This window comes from Gadus macrocephalus, chromosome 8, assembly GCF_031168955.1.
Source record: "Gadus macrocephalus chromosome 8, ASM3116895v1".
Taxonomy (NCBI): domain Eukaryota; kingdom Metazoa; phylum Chordata; class Actinopteri; order Gadiformes; family Gadidae; genus Gadus; species Gadus macrocephalus.
The window spans coordinates 7,612,833-7,637,404 of record NC_082389.1 but is presented as its reverse complement, the minus strand read 5'-3'; the positions used below and the strand labels follow the sequence as shown (position 1 = coordinate 7,637,404).

The 24,572-nt window shown below is 45.3% G+C and overlaps 2 protein-coding genes across 3 annotated transcripts; both read right to left on the bottom strand.

The window, feature by feature from the left end:
- Nucleotides 1–751: 751 nt before the first annotated feature.
- Nucleotides 752–13,868, bottom strand: sec62 (SEC62 homolog, preprotein translocation factor). Its single transcript, XM_060058536.1, has 8 exons — nucleotides 13,786–13,868; nucleotides 9,958–10,066; nucleotides 7,866–7,971; nucleotides 6,779–7,004; nucleotides 6,294–6,389; nucleotides 5,687–5,747; nucleotides 5,413–5,532; nucleotides 752–4,345 (listed from the first exon to the last, which is right to left on the bottom strand). The coding sequence occupies exons 1-8, from the start codon at nucleotides 13,819–13,821 to the stop codon at nucleotides 3,621–3,623; spliced, it is 1,479 nt and encodes a 492-aa protein (XP_059914519.1). The 5' UTR covers nucleotides 13,822–13,868; the 3' UTR covers nucleotides 752–3,620.
- Nucleotides 13,869–14,161: 293 nt separating this feature from the next.
- Nucleotides 14,162–22,935, bottom strand: samd7 (sterile alpha motif domain containing 7). 2 transcript variants are annotated; one of them, XM_060058534.1, is made up of 9 exons: nucleotides 22,274–22,935; nucleotides 18,339–18,473; nucleotides 17,892–18,015; nucleotides 17,416–17,540; nucleotides 17,191–17,272; nucleotides 16,287–16,951; nucleotides 16,081–16,196; nucleotides 15,864–15,974; nucleotides 14,162–14,945 (listed from the first exon to the last, which is right to left on the bottom strand). In XM_060058534.1, the coding sequence occupies exons 2-9, from the start codon at nucleotides 18,439–18,441 to the stop codon at nucleotides 14,694–14,696; spliced, it is 1,578 nt and encodes a 525-aa protein (XP_059914517.1). In that variant the 5' UTR covers nucleotides 18,442–18,473; nucleotides 22,274–22,935; the 3' UTR covers nucleotides 14,162–14,693. The 2 variants fall into 2 exon arrangements, with proteins under 2 accessions (XP_059914517.1, XP_059914518.1); XM_060058535.1 differs by having other exon boundaries at nucleotides 17,191–17,269.
- Nucleotides 22,936–24,572: the final 1,637 nt, after the last annotated feature.

The following is a 24,572-nucleotide window of genomic DNA, read 5'->3' as shown; positions in this document are numbered from 1 at the left end:
ATTTATTGGAAACATTGGGGCCACCAAACCTCATGTGGGACTTCAGAGCTACCAACACATACCAAAGACAACCTTGCATGACTTCTCATATGCACCTCAACTTAATGTTGTTTTTCACCTACAAATGTGTGCACTGTTACATCTTTGCTATTAGTTTTAAGGTTTTCAGAAATCCTGGGTAAACCTATATCCAATAATGCAAGGGATGAGTAAAAGTTTGGCTGCAGGTTCAGACAATGAATGAAATAAAAAATTACATAAAATGTATTGTCATTCTTATCTCGGGAATTGTTTAATGTCACTGGAATATATTAACGGATTAACCTGTTTTAGTCCAGGTCATGTATTTATCCATATCTCTTCAAACATTTTTGCATACGATATTTAGGATAAAGTAATTAGCGTTTGAAATGGTATGGTTTGTGTCGTTTAGGTACAAGGTTAGTTATGGCTTGATTAAGTATTGACTTGATTCACCGCAATTGAGGTGTTGAATATTACAACTTTAATTGACCAGCAACTTTCCCCAAACTAATTGGGCAGGATATGCCCTGAATGGTCAGCAATTATCGGGCAGCAGTCTGAAAAAACTGGGACCACAACTTTGATGTGTGGGCGTGTCTAACACCTCAGCTTTACAATTAATCAATTATCAGTTAATTGGTGATGGTAAAAACAGTGATAATCTAAATCAACAACTCAACATATCTCCGTCCATCACTCCCAACAGTCAATGATCAGAAGACACTGCTGCTTTCTAGATTTTTATTGCAATGATAAGATATAGATATATTTCAAGACATCCAATTAAATTACTCATAATATTGCATGAGACAGTCTTGGGTGGGAAATTACGTCGATCCAAAACCACTAAGTGGGTGAGAAACTGTTGTTTTCCCGACCAGAGATCCAACAGGAAGGGTCTGTACATGTTCAGAAAGCGACACGATGCGAAGCAGCAGCAGCAGCAGCAGAATAGAGTAATACAACACACAACAGACCGACACTCAGGGACAGATTAGCTTGTGTGTCTATGGAACGCTCCGACACCATCAGAGTGCTGCTACTACTGGCACGGTTCTTCCAGAAGACCGCGACACAGAAAGAAGAGAGACATGAAAACTAAAACGAGAACGAAAAAAAACAAACAAAACAAAGATATAAGAATAAGTGAAGAGCGGAGTGGCTTGAAAAAAGAGGTTCCCGAGCGTTTTGAGAGAAATTTAGGCTGTGGAGGTCCTACAGAGTGTTCCAATGTTCGTTCAAAGTGAGGGAGGAAACAAAGAAAAAAAATGACAAGTCAAGCAAATAAGGGGGTTGATATCACTTCTGGACATTCAAATGATCACAAGTCTGGAGTTTCTACGCTAAGAGTCTAGACACGCACGCGCACATTTTTCATAAGCACTCGCCACGTTATGCAATATTGTCATGGGGGGGAGCTGCAGATGTTGGTCAACATAATGCAAGCGACTGGTTGCCCAATCTGCCCATTAATGATTCACTAGTTCTGCGAGGGAGGCACGCGTAGCATTGCTGTACAGTATCGAACGACGCGACGACTCTGATACCACTGACATTAATGTTTAGTGACATTCAACGTTACAGCATCAGAATAACAGTGACGACAATTCGACAATTAAGCCCCTCGTGAGGATCCCTTCATTGGCCAATTAGCTTGCTACCGGGGAGGAACTCAAACATCAGAAGCAAGTAAACTAAACCAAACCAATTCCTTTTACTGACTATATTACACTGTTCAAAATGAACAAGCTGTTTCACCATGTCTCGGACTGAATGCAGGTATATATATATATATATATACATATATATATATATGATATCAATAAAATCCATTTATAAATGATACAATTCTTTTATATATATATATATATATAATTAAATATTATCCTCGCTGTGAGTAGAAACTAAAACAAATGCAGAAGATCCTCGCCAGAAGATGGCGTCAGCACAGGAAGTGGTGGCAGACCCTGGATCCACAGGTGTAGCCCCGCCTCCTAAACACCACTGGGCGCCTCATTGGTTCTCAAATGGATGACGTGGTCATTTCAGGTGGTTGGTGGCAAGTGGAGACTACAGCCAGGGGGAGGGGCTGAAGAGAAAGCCACGCCTCCTCAGGCCCCGCCCCTCTCCACACCTGAGCTAGAAAGAGGACACTGGACTCATGGATCGGTTGGCGTGGGATAACTCGTGAAATCAGTCCAGACACGTTTGACTTGTGTCTTTCAGATCAAACTGAATATATTAGGACCCTTTGCTGGGCTTAAAAAGAAAAACAAAAAGGTTTAGGATGTGGCATTTTTTAAGTGTTACCAAACGAAAAAGTTTTTCCGAAATGCATCCTTTGAGCTTAAAATGCATAGTAACATTAAACCAAGGTGTACTATGTTCATTTGGCACTAGATTTTGACGGCATAATTCTTGTATTTTCCCCCCGGTTGTAAATCGGAATATTGACAATTATGTAGGACAACAATTAACTGACAACAGAAATCAAAGGAAATCGCGTCTAATCTGCACAGTTTCCAAAAAAAGAAAAAGGGATGGAGCTGCATCAAAAGGTGGACGCCATGTTGGACTGAGTCCCTTACAGAGAGGGCCCGCCGAGTCTCCTCATTCATCTCAGCACCTTCAGAGAGACAAAGGGCCTCCCCCACTCGGTTGGGGGATCGGGTCCTGGTATAGGGGTGGGGGGGGGGTTGGGACCTAGTCCCGGTACGGGGTAGGGAAGCGGTTCAGGTCCTGGTACGTGGGTGGGCGATCGGGTCCCGGTATTGGGCAGGAGATCGGGTGGAGAGGAAAGCAGGCTGATTTGGTCCGGTTCAGATTAGTTTAAACAGACGTTTCTATTGGTCCGCTCTCGGCTCAAGTGTTGCCTGAGGAACACTGGGACTGACCGACAGGAAGGAGGGAGCAGGGAGCAGGCAGCGCGTCTCCGTAGATCAGGAACCGGACGACATGGTTCAAACACACCAGAGGGCACGCCGCTCAAGGCAGCGCCAATCAAAGCGAGGCGGGAACATTAACCGTTTAAAGTGATGTAGGAGGCAGGAAGTGGCCTTTGGGCGGTGGGCGGGGGAGGGGGAGGGGAAGTGATCAGGGAGACAGGTTCATTCCTCAGGCAACAAAAACATGGCAGTTTCCCCCCCCCCCCCCCTCCTCCCTTCCAGAGGCAGAAGACGGTGAAGATTTGGGTTTCTACCAAGAGGCTCCCGTTGTGTGGGCCTTATTCGACTCGTTTTCTTTCATCTTTCATCCCCCCCCCCCCCCCCCCCCCCCCCCCCCCCCATTGTCATCGTCGCTCCACCTTAACACCGTTGTGGTCCTCGCCCCCCCCCCCCCCCCCCCCCCCCGACACCAACCTCGCTCACACCTGGTCTGTATGGTCGCATGTCTAGTGGAAGAAGGTGGTCTTAGAAGGTACCGAGAGACAGAAAGAGAGATACGGAGAGACCGGTAGTGTTCAGCAGGGGGGGGGGCAGGACGGTCCTGGGGATACCGCCCCGAAGGAAGGGACAGAGACAGAGGGACAGAGACAGAGGGACACAGAGAGGTAAAGAGAGAGAGGTCTGGCGATGAAGAGAATAGAGTTTATAGTTTTAACAGCCGAGAGGCTTCGTCTCCGCGCCTCCTCGCTCCTCTGCCTCTTTCTTCTTCTCCTCCTCCTCCTCCTCCTGCTCCTCTTCGTCCTCCTCCTCCTCCTCCTCCTCCGTGTGCTGCTCCAGCTCCTCCCTGGTGATCATCTCAAAGTCGTTCCCGTTGCTGTGCTGCGAGCCGTCCTCCTCGCGCCTCTCGCTCTCCGTGTCCGAGTGGCGCTCCGCCGCCGCCGCTCCCGATACGCCTGCCTCCTTCTTCTCGGGATCATCTTCCTCCCCCTCCCCCGACTCTTCCGGACACTCTGGCTTCACCATCTCATCCTCCTCCTCCTCTTCTTCTTCCTCCTCCTCCTCCTCTTCCTCCTCCTCGCCGTCCTTCTCATCGCTGTCTGACTTGTGTGTCTTGGCGGGGGCGTGGCTGGAGGTGCTGCTGCTGGTGGCGGCGGTGGAGGTCACCGGGGCGCTGGCGTCCGCGACTGCGGCGTCCGCATCGGCATCGCCGTCCCCGTCTCCGTCCCCATCGCCGTCCCCGTCTCCGTCCCCGTCTGCGTCCCCGTCTGCGTCCGTCTTGTCGGAGGCCTTCTTGGAGCGGGGGCCCTTGTACTCGTGTGTGTAGAGCGGCCGGAAGGAGTCGATGAAGCCCACGTCGGCGGTCAGGTTGGGCAGGAACCAGAAGTGGTGGCGGCCGCCCGTCACCAGCCAGATGAGCAGGAAGAGGATACAGCGGGCTGCGGACACACAGAATACGTCAGAGGCCGTCGCCATTCAGAATAAAAATCACCATGCATCGGAATAAGAATCACAATCATCAATTAGCGCATTTCCTCATCCAAAAAAATCATTATGAAAATAATAATCATAAATGATCATCATCCGATTAATTATACATAATATTAAGAAGAAGAATAAATCATAACACAAATAAATCATACATAATAATACAAATTAACATAAATGAGCAGTCTACATTGCTGCTATCCTCTGCATATAAATCACCAAATTTGCATTTTATAATGCAAAAACAAGCTCTTTCTGTATAATCTTTTTACAAACACGCTTGAAGAACGTTTATTCAAAGTAGGAGATTATACAAGAAGGAAGCCTTTTCTGAGTGTTTCTCATTTGCAGACTCATATTCCAAAAAGAATAAAAAAGGAGAAGAAGTGCGTTATGACTGAGCATCATTTTAAAATGTGCATTCATTCAAATAGATATATACAAACACAAACATGTATACTTTATAACATACCTTGGCTTTAACCCCCCCGTTAGATATATACAAACACACAAACATGTATACTGTATAACATAGCTTAGCTTTAACACCCTGTTAGATATACACGAACACAAACATGTACACAGTATACCATAGTTTAGCTTTTACACCCTGTTGTTTCAACAGTTCTCCATTTCTGGGTCTTCCCTGTTCTTGATAGTCGTTCTTCAGTTAGTTTATCAAAGTGCTTTATGCCTGCTCATAACGCGACTCTTCTTAATGCTGTCGACTGCTCTGTTCACTTGAATGGGCCTTCCCAATGTTCGGCGGTCAATTATTTTTGTTGTCAAGCATAATTGACCGAAAAGTGAATTCCTTGCCTCCGATTCACCTCTCTCGTACCACTCCACAAGCAGTCCGGTAACTTATCAACCCCGGCGCATTCGGTTGCCAAGCGACCTCGGCTTATCTGAAGGCCTACCTTCGGGGTGGTCCGCCCTGCCTGGGCATGTTTTCCCCGATCACGCCCCGGCGTTCTATACATCGTCCCGTACGTACGTGTGGCCCAGCGCTACTCACCGACGGCCAGCAGCAGGATGCTAGCCACGAAGCAGCCCGCCGCCACGCTCAGGTAGTACACGCCCACGCGCATCTCAGCCGGCCACAGGGGGAAGAGCGTGGCCGCGATCACCGCGATGACTAGAGAGGGACACACACACACACACACACACACACACACACACACACACACACACACACACACACACACACACACACACGTTGAGGACCCAGCGGTGGGTGGGGGGGGGGCACAGAGACTTTAAAGACCCCACTCCTCTGCACACAGACTCACCGAGGATGAGCCCCATAGCAAAGGTCTTGAAGTGGACCGGGTCGTAAATCCACACAAACACCTGTGGACAGCGGGGAAGAGCGTTACCGAGGCGGGCTGGAGATGAATCATCCACGGCTGCTCCGATGGGCTTTCGGTATTCTCATGCCTTTGTGGTCTTCTCTACAGCGACTGAATGTCCATTCTTAAGCGGTCAACGCGCTGATGGCCTTCAAAAGCGAGGTTTGGCTGGCTGTACAGGGCAACTGACTCACTCATACATATACGTTCAGGGAGGAAATACTCACGCATTGATGCTTAGCGAGGCAGACCACCGTTTATGAAGTCAAAGATAACTCATCTCAAAGAGGTCGGCTTTCCCCGGGTTCAGAGTTCATCTAGAACATTCAGCGCTGAGTCAATGTCGAATGTCGCTTCGACTCTCTACGAGAACGCATTCAGTGCCAACGCTGAAGGTTCACCATGCAATTGAACACTTGAGGTGTGCATTAAATGCACGCGCGCTCTCTCCCTCTATCTCTCTCCCCCTCTCCCTCTCACCCCCTCTCTCCCTCTCACCCCCTCACCCCCTCTCAGTGTCTCTCAGTGTCTCTCAGTGTCTCTCTACCTCGTTTCCGTCCAGGAAGAGTTGGTCCTCGTGGGGCTCCAGTTTAAACTTCTTCTTCGCGTCCTTCTTCTTCTTGGGGGAGCCGGGGCTGTCGTCCTGCAGAGAAAACACAACCCCTGCGCCGTTACACATCATATACACATCATATACACACACATGCATTCAGTGGTGAACCTTCAAAGGCCCGTCAGCAATGGCCCAAGCCAACGGATGACAAAATGGAAACTTCATAAGGCCCATCGCTAGGGGTCATGGTGACAGATGATCTGGATCTGGATCATTTGTCTACTTGACGATGAGATGACAGATACAAGGTAAGATAAGATGACAGACAAAACAATACAGGTATGACTATTTGGCATGCAAGTGTATTTCTTTTAGCATTCCTTTGCCATGTGCGGTGTGCGTTATAGTACGAGAAGCAGCAAGTCGACGATATAGCGTAAAGAGTCTAGAATCAAAATGGCAGCGATGTGTGTACGTACGCCCTTCTCCTTCTTAGCCTCATCAGAGTCCTTCTTCTTCTCTTTGTCTTTTTTCCCCTTTTTCTCCTCCTCCTTGCTGCTGTCCCCCTTGCTCTTCTCCTTCTCCTTCTCTTTCTCCTTCTCCTTCTCTTTTTCCTTCTCTTTCTCTTTCTCTTTCTTGATCTCCTTCTCCGGCTTCTTCTTCATCACTTTGAGAGCGCGGTGGAAGAACTGCTTCTTCAGGAGTCTACCAACAACAACATAAACCACTGATTAAACACGTGTTTTTGAGGCACTTACTATTAAGCAAAAACAAGCATTTCGTAACTAATCACACCACAGAGGACTGAAGGGGCTTTGAGTGCTGGCAGTGTTTTGCATGCAGGCGAATGCGATCACTGATGTACACTAGTTAGGACACGCTCATTAAACCTGTTGGCAGAAACTACAATGACAACCACGGGTTGTTTTGACTGGAAGAGTTGGCAACAGTGCGCAACATCAATTATTGCCAGCATAGTGCCGACATGACGATTGATTGAAAATAAAATAATAATGCTACTGCTTAAGTGTTTTGAAACTGAGAAATACTAGAGAGTGGTTCTAGCCAGGGGTGTGTGGCTAATACAACCACCCCCTCCCCCTCCCCCACCTCTGATAACTCTGGTGGCTCAAGGTCATGTGTTCCCCCACACAGGTGATCAAACAACAACAGACGGCATGCTTCCCGCTATAAATCGAATGTGTGCCAGTTAGATGGCCTTTTGTTTGCTTTGGCCCGTTTTGGCACAGAGGCACCAGACGTACAGCTGGCCTAAGACAACACACTTTGAAAATGTTTACTACGAATCAAACATTAACCTAATTCATTCTAAAAACACATCTCTTTAAGACAGTGGAACTGCCTTAAACTACATGTCTAGGACAGTGTAACCGTCTAAAACAGATCTTAAACTAAATCTCTGTAAAACACATCCAAACACAAAGAAAACCATTCATGCTGGGCACATCCCCAATGTGACATTTCTCCAGTTATTGGGTCTGAAATGAGAGCAAACAGGCCGTACAGAGAGCGGCTGTGTGTCGGCGAGGTCTGTCCACGGCCTACCGGTTGCAGTAGTCGACCACCGACTCTCGGGTGGTGAACAGGGCCTCCTCCCCCTTCTTGGCCTTGGCCCACTTGGAGTCCAGCAGACAGTCCACAGCCTTGGAGGCTGCAGGGCAGATGGAGCGGAGCAGCACATTGTTTTGAGGTTAGACACAGGATCAGGGAAGAAAGGACGCATTCAGACATGCGTATCTAGGGATTCACCGATCATGCACAACCAAAGGTACTAAGAAAGGTAGGACAAAGTTGCCGTGTGCCGTAACCATGGCGATAACACGCCCCCCTCTTTCCTAGACCTCTCAGCCCAAAACGCATTATTTAATGTAAGCACTTGTGCTTGGTCTGAGAAAAAGGGGAATCGGTGCATCCCTATGCATAACGGCGGTTCGGGCTGCTCGATTATGGGAAAAATCATAATCACGATTATTTTGGTCAATATTGAAATCACGATCAAACGATTATTTTTAAGTTTGAAAACATGTTGTATTTATTCAGCGTTTCTCTCCTAAAAAAAACTTTGGAACTGAGAACTATACAACAAAAAATACACAAAATGGTCTAAAAGAAAATGTTCCAATCTAAAATAATATAAAGATATGTATCCAGCTGTTTTGCCCTTTCTATAAAACATAAAATAAAAATAAAATAAAAAATCTCTTCTTTTATTATTGAAAAACTGGATTATGTTAATTTTGTGATTGTTCGACGCTAAAATAGAAATCACGATCAAAATTCGATCAATCGCCCAGCCCTAACGACACTAAAAATAAATATCAGGCACTTTCAGAGTACATTGCACTGAAAAATTGCCATTTGTGTCAACAGCTTTCGGCTCGGGATTTTAGAAATATTTTGCTAGTATTACTTTCAAGTAAAGGTAGTCTGCACTTGAAATGGAAATCAATGCCTCAATCACTACAAACACTGAATTTGGAGCCACAACTTTGTTCTTTAGCATGTTGCCCTCATGTACGTTTTACATAGCTCACCACAATGTAACTGTCCCTTCATGATACAGGTGACCATATAGAGTCTGCTATGCTTATTAAAGGATAGCATTTCCAGACACATGTCCGGATCTGTCACCTGCTATTACTTGGATAGGACTAAAACAAACAGCGGATCCAGAAGCTGTTGATATGATGCGTCACAGCCATGGAGAAGCGATAAAAGAAAGAATCTATAACAATCTACATAAAATGGACACTGACCCCCCAAAACAGAAGGTTTGCCCTAAAGACCAAAATAAAGCAGCGCAGCACATTAAAGACAGTCATCCTCCACTTCAGCTGTTCAACTTAGGTTTTGTCCTACTTAGATTTGTGGCAGTTCATCTGACTCAATTCATCTAACACTTCTTCTGCTCTTCAACCACTAGGATTAAACTGTGGCAGTCAAGTGGGGCCTGTAACACCAGATTATACGTTTGAAACATAATTTTGTGGTAACTCCTGATTGCACAGACTACGGCCATTATCACAGCATGTATATGGTCTGGTGTTAAATATTTATATAGTGGGGCTCCCCCCCCCCCATACACTGATGTAGTATGGTATCAGACTGCAATACCAGGCTCGGTGAGGCCTGTCACGATAACAATTTTTTCTGGGCGATTGATTACCCTAAAATTATTGCGATAATATTGCAGTTTTTCAACTAATATAATGATAATGGCATAATAATGCAAGTACACCCTCTCCAAGATCAATAAACTTTTATTTTTAACAAAAAATGCTTGAGGGGGTTTACTTGTTGTGCCCTGTTATTATGAGCCCGAGCCCGATTTCAACCCGACATTTGGCCTACTCTGCTAAATTAATATAATATCATAAATATAATGCATAGAACGCCGGTCATTATCGGGAAAATAAGCCCCGACAGGACCTCCGCTGCGCGTCGGTGTCCTGTTCGCCCTGAAGAGGCTTATTTTCGAAAGTGACCGGCGACGTTCTATACATTATCCCGCTTATTACACGGCTACGTGCCAAAACAAAAAAATAACGCCTAACATTCGTAGTGTTGATCAGCAGAGAAAAAGTCGTGCGTGCGTGCGCGACAAAGAGAGAGATGAAGAGGTGACGAGAGGACTGACCGACAAAGTAGTCCACCCGGTGGCCGATCATGCTGGTGGACTTGGTGGGGCAGTTGAACCGGACATACTTGGCCACCGCCTTCTCCTCCTTGGTGGGCTCACTCGCCTCCTGCAGGAGCACATGTGTACACACACACACACACACAACAATGTATCCGTGTCCGTTCACATACCCACTGACGACTCAGTGTTTCCCCCTATAGGCATTCAGCGGCGGCGCACTGCCTCTGCACATTCTTTTTTTTTTTTGCAAATAACTAAATATGTTTCTGTCAAGTTTGAGGCACATTTGCACAGTGATCCGGTCTCATCAGATACCGCGACTCTGTTGGTTGTTGTGTCATAACTGGAAGCTCAATCTGTCCATTTTTCTCAAAAGTTCTCACCAGAAGTTACCATTTAAAGGGTTATTTTTCAATAGATTTGCATGCCCCCAGACCCCCCCTAGCGTTGCTAGGTTACCAACTCACAGCACCACTGCTACAAAAGGAATCTAGGGGAAACACTGAATATGATTAGATGTACAATTGCCCTCTTTAATCCTTCATGCTAGGTTGGGGCGGTATCAAGGAATTTAGAAGTACAGAAGGTATGAAATTTAATACAGTCAAAAATACAAACGCACCTCTTTCTGTTAAACTTTTTCCCGACATCTTATGAATAAATGTTTTATCATGTTGATATGTATTTTGGCAATGTTTTGAAGCAGGATATATAATTCAATAGTTCAAAGTACAGTCTTCACATTTGCATCAGTGTTTCCCACACATTGACGAGACTATGGCGCCCCGCCATAGTCTAATTTCGGCCGCCATAGTCTCTGCGTGCACATGAATTATTATTATTATTATTATTTATTTTTTTTATATATATTTTTTTTTGCTCAGACGAAGTTCGTGTCGCTCTCATTGGGATTGCATGAGAGCAGAGGCGCTGCATCCCATTAGGCATACCAGGCAATTGCCTGGGGCCCCGCAATTGCTTGGGGCCCCGGGCCTCTACTAGGGGGCCCCCTAGAGCCAAAAAAAATAAATAAAAAAAAATCGCTACATACAGCCCCCCCCCCCCCCCCCCCCAACAATCGCTACATACACCCCCCCCCCCCCCCTCAACAATCGCTACATACCCCCCCCCACCATAGTCTCCAAAATTTCTGTGGGAAACACTGTTGCATGATTGTTTTTCAGACTGAGATGCCTGGGAAACTGAAAGTGACAGTTATAGCAGCACACTGCCTTGTGGTGGTGTATCAAAATAATCACATCTCATGTTTGAAAGTATATAATTGTTTAAGTTCTAACGATATTGGATATTCAACCGATATAGACGCTACGAAATACAGCGTTTTGACGCAGGGAACTGAAGACGCCATCACTGGTAGGAGGCCAAGGTGTCTAGAGAACTATATCAGGCATGGAGACGGTCAGCTAGCAGCACTGGTCATCGTTCGGTTAATGTTTCTAGTATACACAAGAGGCTAATGACAAAGTACACTGCCCTAAACAGTAGCCTAACTCAAACACCATTAATGTGGATACATCTCATGTTACAAAAAATCCCCAATGGATTAAATTGCTCTTTAGAAGTGCATCCTACTAGCTCTACAACAGTAAAAAGATGGTGAAAAACAGCGTTGCCAGTGGAGCTCCGCTCTGGTTGTAACGTATAGGCTGCTGTATATAATACAGGTTAAACAAACTTTCCATGTGTACATTAGTGGAACTTGCTGACTCCAAAAAAAAGACGATTGCACAAGTAGGTCCGGCTTATTGCGATTTGGGCCAAATCTATGGAAGAAGGGCGCTTATGTCCTATTCATAATTCTATAGGCCAGATGTATTTAAAAGCAAGCAAGACTTGTCGATGTTGGTGTATTGCATATTAGAGTCAATGTCATACATAAGACTTTTTTCACTAGTAGCTCAGAATTGTTTACACAAATACCGTCATAAACCCCGGTGAAAAAAGATACCACCCAAGCCTACAATCTGCTATACTATTCGACCTACAAGCACCTAAGAAATGTTAGGGAGGGACTCAGAATAGTGGCATCACTGTACGGTTTCATACTATTACTAGGGTTTCCAACCCTCTCTTCTTTCAAATCTGCCCTCAAAACATACCTTTTCACACTAGCCTTCCCCACCTAACTCCCACCTTATTCTTCATGTTTAACCTCTGTTTTTCCTTTATTCCTAGTCTGTCTTACATAGTTTGTTAGGGCAATATGTAAAGCGTCTTAGAGTACCATATTAAGCGCTATATAAATTTCATTTATTATTATTATTACTATACCAACCACTTCTATCAAAGATCACTTCTATCCTCTTGGAAATAAACTAGAATCTCGTGGGTTTATATTTAAGTGAGGACATTTAACTGACAGGCCACTTTACAGCAGAAACCCTATGGCCATTAAAGACACAGTAATCTATACAATTTGGGACATGTCACATCTTAATTTTGCTCACATGGGAAAAACAAGCGGGCGCTAACAGACAGCTGCTGATCAGGGCAAATGCAGGGATGTGGGGTTCTCTCTGTGGATGTACCAAGACCAGCATCCGCCTGCCAACCTGAAGTGGTGCTCTGCATGTCAACACACAGGCATCAGAGAGAGAGCGGGAGAGCGAGACAGAGAGAGAGAGCGAGAGCGACAGGGGGAGAGGGAGCGAGACAGAAGCCGTTAGGGCCCCTGTGACTACGGCTATATATTCTACCTGGAAAGAACGCACAGATATCATCTTGAATCTACTCCCTTATGTCAAAGACCAGTCACACACCAACACACACAGCCCTCTCAGGGGGCCCACAAAGCAAGCTCAGCTTGCCAGCACTTGGCCATTTCCCCAGAATGCAAAGCTAGTTGGCTAGTATTACACAGGAGAAACTATGTACAACAGTTGATTGAAACTGCTGCACCGTGCAAAAAATGTATCAGGACCAAACACAACATATCTTAATGTGGACACATTTTAGTGCAAAGCAGCACGCAAACATGTCAAAATAACACAGCAGCCACAATGTAAACAAGAAAACCAACCACCTCAAAATGTAAATTAATAGCAATGCTTCATTTCGTGAAGACCTCTTCCCCTGTATCAGACCATGCGATAGAGAGACGAGGAGAGGCTGTACTGTTGTGCAACCCAACACATGTTAACTATTGTATAATGCCGGTCACAAAAGCAGCAGCAACAAACGACATGCCGCCCTCGTTATGATGCAGGCATGTCATGCAATGGCCTCTTTCCGATATCCTGACTTAAGTATTTTACAGAGTAACACGTTTTGCGTCCTCTAATGAAGATCATTATCTGCCATGATCTGTGAGACGCAGGCCTTGTCTTTCCTTCTGTGCGGTTGGCACTGCAGCTGTAGTCAGTGTTTACTGAAGAGTTGTTTATTTGCGGTGTGATTAACGTGTGTAGCGCAGAGAGGGAAGGATCTGACGCAGATTACCGGGCTAACGTTCTCCAACCAGTTGAAATGGATGCACTTGTCTTGTGTTTGGACAGTCCGCCCGCCTGCTAGCGAGCTTGAAGCGGCGGCTGTCGCATTTTGAACCCCAGGGCGTTTTCAAGGCTCTTTGTGGGAACCTAAACGTGCTTCAACAAGTTTTCAAAAATAAAAACATTGGCACAGTTTGTCCAAACAGCTAAAGCTAGCGTAGTTAGCTATACTGTGCGCTCATCTATTCGCCTGAGAAGGTAAACACTTGGACTGGTTGTGGTCGTGATATGTCATGAGAACGTTTGTAAAGTCGTGTATGTTTCTATAAATTGTCGCTTGGTTCGCCCGCAAGAGGCTTTAGGGGAAAGATGTTACCTGGATCCGCTTCTTGTGCCTCCTGCGCTCCGCCATGATCCTCCAACTCAGCTCTTCTTCTGACGTGTACGCGCATGCGCATTGAGAGTACTATCCCGAGTTGCAGACTCAACTAATTTACATTTACATTTAGGGCATTTAGCAGACGCTTTTATCCAAAGCGACTTACAATAAGTAATAATTATTGGTATTTGTGGTCACCGAATTAGTTGGTAATTATTAACAACTAATTATTGAATATAGGTTATAAATTCCCCTCCACAAGCCACATTAACAAGGTTATTTCATGATATTGCATTTTTTTTTTTATTATTTAAAGGCATGCATTTATTCTTGGGGTATATATCAGAATATGAACAATGAGGCTGACTCAGGATGCTAAATAGAAAAAGTCTTTATTTACATGCAAACATCGGAAACCAATTGAATTGATTGATTTAATTGATTTTCACTTCCAAACAGTAAAAATCCTTTTCATCATCCTAAACAAAGACTTAAAAAATATGTAATCATTTCAAATTCTGTACAAACGCTGAGAAAAGAGCAATAGCAGCCTCAATAAAGAGTTAAACACAGAATAGTATATATGGTACAATAATTCACGGTTTTGTGAACACCAATATTACGGATATATAAAAAGCTTTTCCCATTGTATCTAAAAATAGCATACATGTCATTTTACCTCACTTTTAGTACTGTGGCAAACAAAATAGACATATGATGTTTGTTGTGAGTTATCCCTGATAGCAAGATGTGCAGTCTATTACAAGTAAAACCGATAAAAGCAGATTATAAACAGGTATGTAAAAAACATCCACCAGCCTCATGAACCAATCAGCGAACAGGCCTACCATTCAGGCCTACAACAGCATACAGAACTCATCGCAAATCGGGCTCTCCTACGCTATCTACGCGGTCTCGCTGCTCGCAGAAGGAGGGGAGTGGTTCTCCGTCTCGTTGAGGTGCTCCGGTTTGAGGAGGTCCGCTTCTCTCGGGCTTCCCATGATCTCCTCGCTGTTGCACGCGACGGGCGACCCGACCTCCGACGACCTGTCGCCGGGCTTGTCGGACGCGGCCTGGATGGCGGCGGCGGCGGTGGCGGCGGCGGCGGGAAGCGGGAGGTTCATCATGTAGAACATGCTGCCCAGGCGCCGCGACACCTGAGGGAGAGCGAGCGTTGCGTCCGTTAGAAACCGTGTTCTATCAATAATCAATGAACAACGGCGCTCTCTTTCGTGCACGTCAGCAACGTGGCAGTTCTAGGATATTTTAACTGAAGGGGGAGGGGGGGTTGTTCTAACAAAGGAGACCGTGTTAAAGGCACCCAGTGCAACTTTCGAGGCTTAAAAATAAACATTCAATTTCTAGTCTTTTTTACACGTAGTAAGTTTCAATAACTCCATACCATTACATACCGACATTTAAGCAGCAAAGATGAGACGTCGTTGTGTGGCGAGAACTGATACAAAATCGATAACAACAACAATGCCGCCATTTTCTTTATTTTTTGTAACCTACAATAAATAAAGCAGGCTTCCAGTCAATGGAAAAATGGCTTCTCCCCACCGGCGATTGTTGTTGTTTACGATTTTCTATCAGTTCTCACCACACAACGACGTCTCATCTTTGCTCCTTGAATGTCGATATGTAATGGTATGGAGTTATTGAAACTTACTACGTGTAAAAAAGACTAGAAATTGAATGTTTGTTTTTCATTGAATGTTTACATAAAGTTGCACTGGGTGCCTTTAAATACCACTCAATGTCGGTGGTTCTTTAGCCAGAGGTTTTAGACCACAACAAGGCCAACATTTTTTGCCAATGCACACCTTTTCCAAAATAATAATAAAAGGTTCCACAATACCAAATGCTCAAGCCAATAGAGAGACGGCATCAAAGGTAAGTGGACAGTTTGTTCCATCAACTTGCACCCATTTGAGCCAATCAGTGCTTCGTCATTGTAATGTAAAAGTAAAAGTGTCCTTGTGGTGCACTTCAGCGTTTGGTGACTGTTTGATCCCTAACCAGATCACAGTAAAAACGCAGTTGTCTCCTATCATGAGTCTCTTTCTCCATACCTGGGAGCGGACCTTGAGGGCGGGTCCTAGCTTGAGGCCCAACGTGTCCAGGAGATGCTCTTCAGAGAGCAGAGGCAGCGTCTCCCCATCAATCATGTGGTCCTTGAAGACCTGAAGCATGAAAGCACTTTGCTTTAATACAACTCAATAAAGAGGTTTATGTGTATCAGAAGGCCACAAAACACAAAAAAAACAAGTGACCGCACACTAAACCGACCTGGGCGTATTCAGCGCAAGTTGGTATGCTGTGGATGAAATTAGAAACATCATCCACAGTCCATTTCCTCATGTTTTCGGAGGCCTCTTCCCCATTGAGATAGAGATTGGGCTGACCTGTTGAAAGCAACAATTGGACATGGACTCGTTGAATCGGTGTGCTATAATACAATGGCATACATGAAAACAGAGTTAACGGATGCGTACCAGGTTGGATGAGACCAGGCACTGGGAACATGTGCGGTACCCCTGTGAGGTTCCCAGCCGCGGCGGGGAACATGAATTTGTCCTGAAAAGCCGAGCACTGGCCGGCCATGTCTTTGTCCGCACTGCTGGCCGCGTCCGGGCAGCCGTCTTGGCCGTTGCCGCAGGCTTTCCTCAGGCCTTGCTCTGCGTCCTTGTAGTTCTTCCTCGCCGCCGCCGACAGCTCTGACTCCATCTTGATGGGCAGGTGCGTCTTGTGGGCGGCGGCCTCCTCGCCCGCGTCACCCTTTGCCTCCGCGTCCTTCTCCTCGCCGGACGCCGTCCCCGGGCTCCGCTCCACGCCCTTATCCTCGACGTGGCCCTTCAGGCTGGCCATGTGGCTCTCCGTGCTCTTGTGGCTGGCGGGCCGCCTCCCCACCCGACGCCCTCGCTCCCGATGCACGGTGCCAATGGGCGGGTAGGGGCTGGAAGACATGACCATGCTGTTGGAGTGCAGGTCTTCCAGGGAGGGCCGGTCCACGAAGACGTCGTGGCCGTCGGGCATGCGCTGGCGGCCCCTGAAGGCCATGGCGTTGGCTTGGTACATGAGAGGGTTCTCCATTCCCATCAGCCCCTTCTGGTGGGCGTTCTCCAGCTCCTTCTGGTGCAGGATGGCGTTCATCTCCATCCTGGACACACGCAAGGGCGGCGATATGCAGTGGGTGAGCCGTAGGGTGTTTCTTAGCTATTCATAGAGGTTCATAGAGTTCATAGAGGTTCATAGAGTTCATAGAGGTTCATAGAGTTTGTTAGAATTTGACATTTGTTTCGGATTGACAGTCACTTGGATTACATTTGGACTCAAGTCAAGTTGTGGAAAGCTGGTTTGACTTTATGAAGAATATTGAGTTATGCTGCTGCACAATACCTGGCTATGTTCTGCTTATGAATGAGCTCCTGTCGCCGGGCAACAGTTTCCATGGGTTCGGAGGGCAAGAAGCCATAGCCTGCTGAGACGGACAAGACATGGAGGAGGCGACCCAAGGGATTGGCAGGGGATTGATGGGGATTATTAACACTTCATAACGATTTTTTCCCATGCTTGAGGGTCTATATTTGACGAGGCAAAGTGTGTGTGCGGAGTCACCATTACCTGCTCCTGAATAGTTTCTTCCAGGATGAACGTTGGCATGTGGCATGAGTGGCTGGCCGAGGTGGTTTCCCATGTGCATTTGTCTGGCTTCAGAAGATACCATCTCTGTGGGGGGCACCATCTCCCTGTAGAGATAGAGTGACATGAGAGTTGTCAACCAAAGGCGAGAAATATTAATATAATAGTAACATAGTAACCAGGGTTACCAAACAGTAGAAAGCAGCATGGAGGCCAATTGCAATGTTCTGGTGGTTACTTTATTCTATAGTCCACTTCGGTCTTTTCAAACTCAGCGCCGACTGAACGTTGTTTGAGCGCTGCTTGAACGGATTGAACATGTGGCTGACATTACAAAGAGTCGCAGAAGTTACCGACGGAGCAGACAAGCCTTCAGTGGCATTGCACTTAAGTCTCCACTGGCACCAATGTTGCGTGTACAGCATTTGCGAATTCTTGCAGTATTTGCCGGAACTGACCTCTCCATGAAGCGGGGCTCAAACTGTGTGGGGACCCCGTGCATTCTCTGCTGCCCCTGGCTGAGTATCTGTGGAGCCATGGCCATCTGGTTCCTCATGATCATCTCCTGCCTCTGCCTCAGCTCTGGAGAACAAGCAGAGATCCCCCCCCCCCTATGATGTAGCTCAGCGAGTAGGCAACTATAGCTACAGTGCAGTAAAAGCAGAACAGCTTCAGAACAGCCCGAAGCCAGAAGGTGTAGAAAAATCTCTGCTGCCCTACGTGCCCTCAGAGACAAACAATGCGTGGCTCAATTTATAAACAGCCTTCAAGCAAAATTTGTACACAAAAGTTGTTGCACAAACACATGTTGACTGAACAGACAGATTCTTGGATCTGAGGTATTAACATTTGTTAGACAACATTTGTAAGCATTTGCAAGGTAATTTGTAAGGCAATTATCTCACCTCCGGCGGACATGCCGTTCACCAGGCGGTACCAGTGCTTCTCATCCAGCGCCCCCTGCTCACCCAGCGCTGTCATCTTCCTCAGCTGCTCCCGCGGTGTCATGACGGCCCCCTCCGTCAAACAGTGGTCGAAGCCTGGGGAGGTGAAGGGGAGACACAAACAGATCAAATATTGATCTTGTTTAGCAGATGTAGGCAGCCATTTGCAACTCGTATGTCTCTAATGCCTTAAGGCCTACTTCAGCCTGTTTCAATCAGGCTACGTTACACAGCACAGCTCTACAGTAACTATATATATATATTTTTTTTTTCCCTGTGTGAGTTCCTATTTCTAACACTAGGGTGCAGCAGAGATTAAAACATTAAATAGCTGGAGGCGCATGTTATGCTTGAGAGAGCTATTCGAATGTGGCCTATTCATATCGACGAACCGAATTGAATCCAGTAGGATCCGAGTAAAGTCCTACTGAAAAAAACAGCTGGTGACTTTAATTGTCTTTATTTCTCACTTCACTCTTGTCAAGCAGAAGGCAGAAATTCATAGCAGAATTTCAAAACAATATTCAGGCAAAGAACCTGAGAATTTTTTGAATTGTGTCATACTTCCTGCTTGTTTATTTTATGAAACCGTTTGCAGCAAATTAGAAACAATTAAATCCTTGTGAATAAAACAGCTTGGGAAATCGTGTCACTTTTTTTCACAAAGCTGTTGGCCCATTCACACACACACACACACACACACATACACACACACACACACACACACACACACGCACACGCACACATACACACGCACACATACATACACACACACACACACACCTCATTGTTCTTGGCTGAGCCAGCAGCTTGTGTACACCGGCACAATCTTCTTAGACACCTCCAATTAGCTCCCAACACTGCGTAAATCCCATTAGCCAATATGATACTGTAAACGACAGCCGAATAATGCAGCTCTGCCTAATCCCAGGCCACTGAGTGTCTGGCTTCCCCGAGAGGAGATTCAGGGTGGCACAAAATGCATTTGGCTCCTATTTCAATAGAGCTCTTTATTAATTTCATGATGTATGCATCAATACTGTAGTGGGAAACACTACGGACGTCGTATAGTCCGGGCCTTGTTTATGTAAAGCAATGCAAAGTTGGCATAACGGTGTTATCCACAAACGCACTTGGAAGATTTTACCCCCATGGCCCTCGTGGAAATCCCCCCCAGAAAACCGTCTAATCTGGGCCCTGTAATCCCCCAGTTAGCCCAGGAGCCGTCTGCCCGTACATCTGTTGCCCATGGGCTGGCCAGCCAGCTCCCCACCCTGTCCCACCCCAGGATCCTATTAGCTAAATCCTGGCTATACAGCACTTTAAAGGGATGTGTGGGAGGTAATCCACACGTTTAGCGTTTTACCCTCAGCAAACCTGGCCTGTAAGCATGGCGGACAATACACCTGAAGTGCTAAGCTTATTAGCCCCCATCAGACCCAGAGATGCCCTCAAAACACCTTGGGGATAAATCTGGCCACGCAATCGGTTTATGTCTTGTTATGTCTTTCTTTCTCTCTCTCTCTCTCTCTCTCTCTCTCTCTCTCTCTCTCTCTCTCTCTCTCTCTCTCTCTCTCTCTCTCTCTCTACCCCCCCCCCCCAACACACACATTAGGGTTATTAGCTAGCATCAGCAAATGAGGCGGGAAAGAGCGAGAAAGAGAGGGAAACTTAATTTGAGGCTTTATATCTTGGCCTTTTTCTGAGGTTACTGAACCTCCTATTTTATGTCATGACAAACTGTTGGTGTAGGGCTCCGGTCCTGAGACAGTCACATTAATATGGGATTTTAGCATTCATTTAAGGACTAAGCACATCATTATCCTCAGTCCTCGGTATCTTGGAGAGTTCTTAAAGTTAAATTATTTAACATCACCACAATCACAGTATTTACAATTAACATTTGAAATGATTGTAGTGTGTTGAAGTATAAACTGGCTATGGTCTTAAGCATCAATATCAAATTTGTGAAATACGAAGGCTGCGCCGCAGTGACCAACTGTCTTGTGATTGGGCGGTTGGATTATTTGTAATTGCTAGGCTAATCTCATTATGGGAATGAATTGAAAGGAAAAATTGCTGACGATTTACATGAAGCCCTGAGGAGGTCATATCAGACAAGACAGAGGCATTGTCTAGTCGTCCTAATCCCCGACAAGACATACAGACACGCAGACCTGCGCACGCATGTTTGCACACACACAAACACACGCACGCACGCACGCACGCACGCACGCACGCACGCACACACGCACGCACGCACGCACACACACACACACACACACACACACACACACACACACACACACACACACACACACACACACACACACACACAGTCACACAAAACACACGCACACACACACACACAAACTCACACATACACACACATGCCCCCACACACACACACACACTGCAGCAACGACCCATCTTGGGTGGTTGAATGTGTTTCGATTTCATGGCATTCTTAAACAACAGTGATCCGTAGTGAAACTTATTTATCACGACAAGTATTGATCCAAGATCTGGCTCAACAATTCTGAAATAAGCCATAACTCTGTCCCTCCCGCCAAGATATGTTGGATTATGAAATAGATTGCAAACAATACATTAAAAGGAATAGAACTTTCACAATGAACTAAAATTATGGAATTCATATATATTTGCCATAAAATTATGATATCCTTGTAATGATCTTTTTTTTCGACAGAACGCATTGCAACCTGCCCTCAAAAATACATCATTTTTTTAAATGATTATGTATTTTTGGAAATAATGTCTTAATAAGGAGGCAAATCAAAATCAATTGTCTACATTCTCCACATTATAGCACCCAACATCCATTTTCTTACTTTTTCCACACAAATGGCAAATCAACCAACGTATGATTGCCATCAATGCTTGCATTCAGGTTCAGACAAGAAGTAAGCATTTGTAATGCATTCATAGGCCCAAAGAATGTCCTATGTTTTTTGTATTTATGGTAAAGGCAAATATTGTTGATGCATACAAAAATTGTTGTCTTGTGTAAAAATGGTTGTGTTAAGAGGTCAAAGGTCAAAAGGAACCAAGCAGGTAAGCGCCTAATGCTAATAAAGAAAAAGGTACATTTTAAAGTACCGTGTATTCTCTTTTTACATTTGACTTTGAGAATAATTCAAGGAATAATTAGAAATAATATATCTTAAATAACTTCAATTGATTACATAGTTTAATTTTACGTAAACTTTAAGATAAGTTTAAAAATGTTCTTTAGCTCTTTGAATAATTGATTCTGATCAATGATGTTCCAAGGATGTGCATTATCTTTCAATAACGTCAGTGTTGGTAAGGAATTTCAGCTTTGCCTATGCCACATAACCACCCTCATCCTACTTTATTCTCATAGTTTATTCATTACATCAACTCTTCTTACAGTTTGCTTGCAGTTATGAGAAAGTAAGACTCATGGATGCATTACTACAGTGCAATTCTATTTTCAATGTAGGAACATTCTATGATGAATTGAAAAAACTAAATGGTCATTTATCATACGGCTTTTTCCTTTTGCCGTTATCGCGAAGTACCTGAGGATAACTGTTGAACTCAGCTTGAATAGAGATCGGATATTTTACATTCACAAATATGATTTGTCTGTGTAAATAAATATATATTTTTAATATGTCAAGGTTGAACATTTCCCATGGCAAATTACCAAAGAGCATCCTGTTAGACAATTCACTATCTATTTTGCAGAAAATGTAAAATCACACAAAACATTACTGGAATTGGCCTTCACAGTGCAAAAAATGCGAACGCAGAGTAAACAAACTAACCATTCACGTCACAGAAAACGAGAAAAATGTGGGAAGAACAGAAGGAGAAACACTCTGAGAAGATTCTTTTAGTTGACTCACCTCAAATTCACACCAGTTAGCAGCAGCACAAATGTGGTCAATCTCGCTCCAAAAACCCAAAAGCTAAAGCAATTGAAAATATGCTGCTCAGGAATCAGGTGCTGGTTTCCCGGCCACACTCTTATCACAGGTTTCCCTCAAGGAAGTTAAAACGTCCTACACTTCACCTCGCTCACTTCACCGACTGATCAGGGCCTTGCCTCGCTTACAACTACCCCAGTGGCCCCTTTACCGTTCTCGCGGGCCAGCTAACTGCCTTAACTTAAAAAAATACTTTTTAAATACAGATTTATTTCATCTCCATTAGCTGGCCTTATCTCCTGCGGTAAGCCGTCCCTGCACTGACATCACATGTGATCTGCCGGCCAACTGCTCGGCTCTGCATCTCGCCTCTCATGTGTAATTACTGGAGCAACGCTGCTGGCCCCCTTAAGCATGGAGCTGCTAAACCCTTTTTAACATTTACCTCACTAATCCCTTGTTAGCACTTTAGGCCCGCGGTTAAGACACCTAAACACTTAGCTTCCTCCTCCGATGGGGCCCGGTATGGTCGACGTCCATCCGTCCGCCCCCTCTGCGTCGTCCTAGCACACACACACACACAGACGCTCGTACGTGCACACAACAAACGCACACACACATGCACAAGGACGCACGCACAGTCCAACTGAAATTGTGTGGCCACATGCTGGTTATTAAGAAGAAGATGAATGGGAGGGGGGGGGGGGGGGGGGGGGGGGGAATGAGGATAGCCTTTGTTTTGGTTTTCCTTCAGATGTCCAGAATGGGGGTCAGAGGTACTGCATACCCCTGGGGGTAAGCTTTGGGATTTGAACCAAACATGGGGGGGGGGGGGGGGTGGGGGGGGGTGGGGAGATCAGCCTATGTATGTGTGGATCCTCCTCCGTCTCAGACCGCCATATCTGACCGTTGGTGCTCACCACCCGCCCACAGCCTGGCCCTGCATTTCCCTCCATCATGCTTTGTAGCACTGGCTCTCAAACGGTTTTCTATAAAGTATCCCCTCCGAGATGTTGTTTGAAGGCAAGTAGCTCTTTCAACACCTTTTGGAATTGGAAGAAAATGCAAATAATCAATCTGAATAATCTGTTAATCTTATTTGGTGTAAACATGACCATTGATTGCTTTAAAGAAATAGTAAAAAACATTGGCTTGAACTGCATTTTGTATTTTGTTTTGCATTTAGTATGTAATGACATTAAAGTTAAGTTGCATTGTTGAATATTGTCCAGAATCAATCCTAAAATATATTTAAATGTATGTTATTATCTAATATATTTTATCACAATAATATTCTAATATTTGTATATATTAACGACAGAAATAAGAGTATGTAACAAAAACATTTCACTTCTGTATGAGTATGTGACAATAAAAAACCTTTGAATCTTTAAATCTTAAAAACTATCAATAGATTTCTCCAAAGTGCCCCCTGCATTCTTCAAAGTATCCGCAGGTGTATTACGTACAGGGAGAAGCACGTCTATTAAGTAAGGGAAGGGGGAGTAGAGGATAACGTCCAGCTATCAGCGAGGCGGGCATAGCTGTTGGCCGCAGCGGTTCCTGTTGGCTGAGCCGCAGACTCGGTGGTAGTGGTTTAGTGTGCCCTCCTCCCGATCCTCAGGGGAGTGAGGGCTAAGCAGGCTCAGGTGTCATTACTTTGCTGCGTGCTTATCCTACATACGCACACGTACAGGTGGCGAGCGGGGAAAAGTTCACACAGGCACGGACAGGTATGTGCATGCAGACACGTGCACACATGCAAGTGCGTGGATCACACACACACACACACACACACACGCACGCACGCACGCACACACACACACACACACACACACACACACACACACACACACACACACACACACACACACACACACACACACACACACACACACACACACAGACAAAAACGCACATACACACACACATACACATACACTTTGCCTCACTGCAAAACAGGAGTCTCGGTGAGGCAAAGTGAGGCAAAGTTAAATAATTGATTGATACATGCGTCTACAGGTACCCATGCACACACATGTATGTGCATGTGTGTGTTTGTGCGTGTATGTGTTGAAAAATGTACATACACACATACACATAAGTTTATGTCCACAGACTGTTTGTTTGTCTGTCAACCTGTATCTATCTGTGTCTAGTCCTCTGCCTTCCCGCCTACATGACATGTATACCTGTCTGTCTGTCCATATGCCTGTCTGTTGTTCCCTTCCAGACAACATATTTGCCCCAAGACGTTCTGATCATCTCTTTTCTGAGA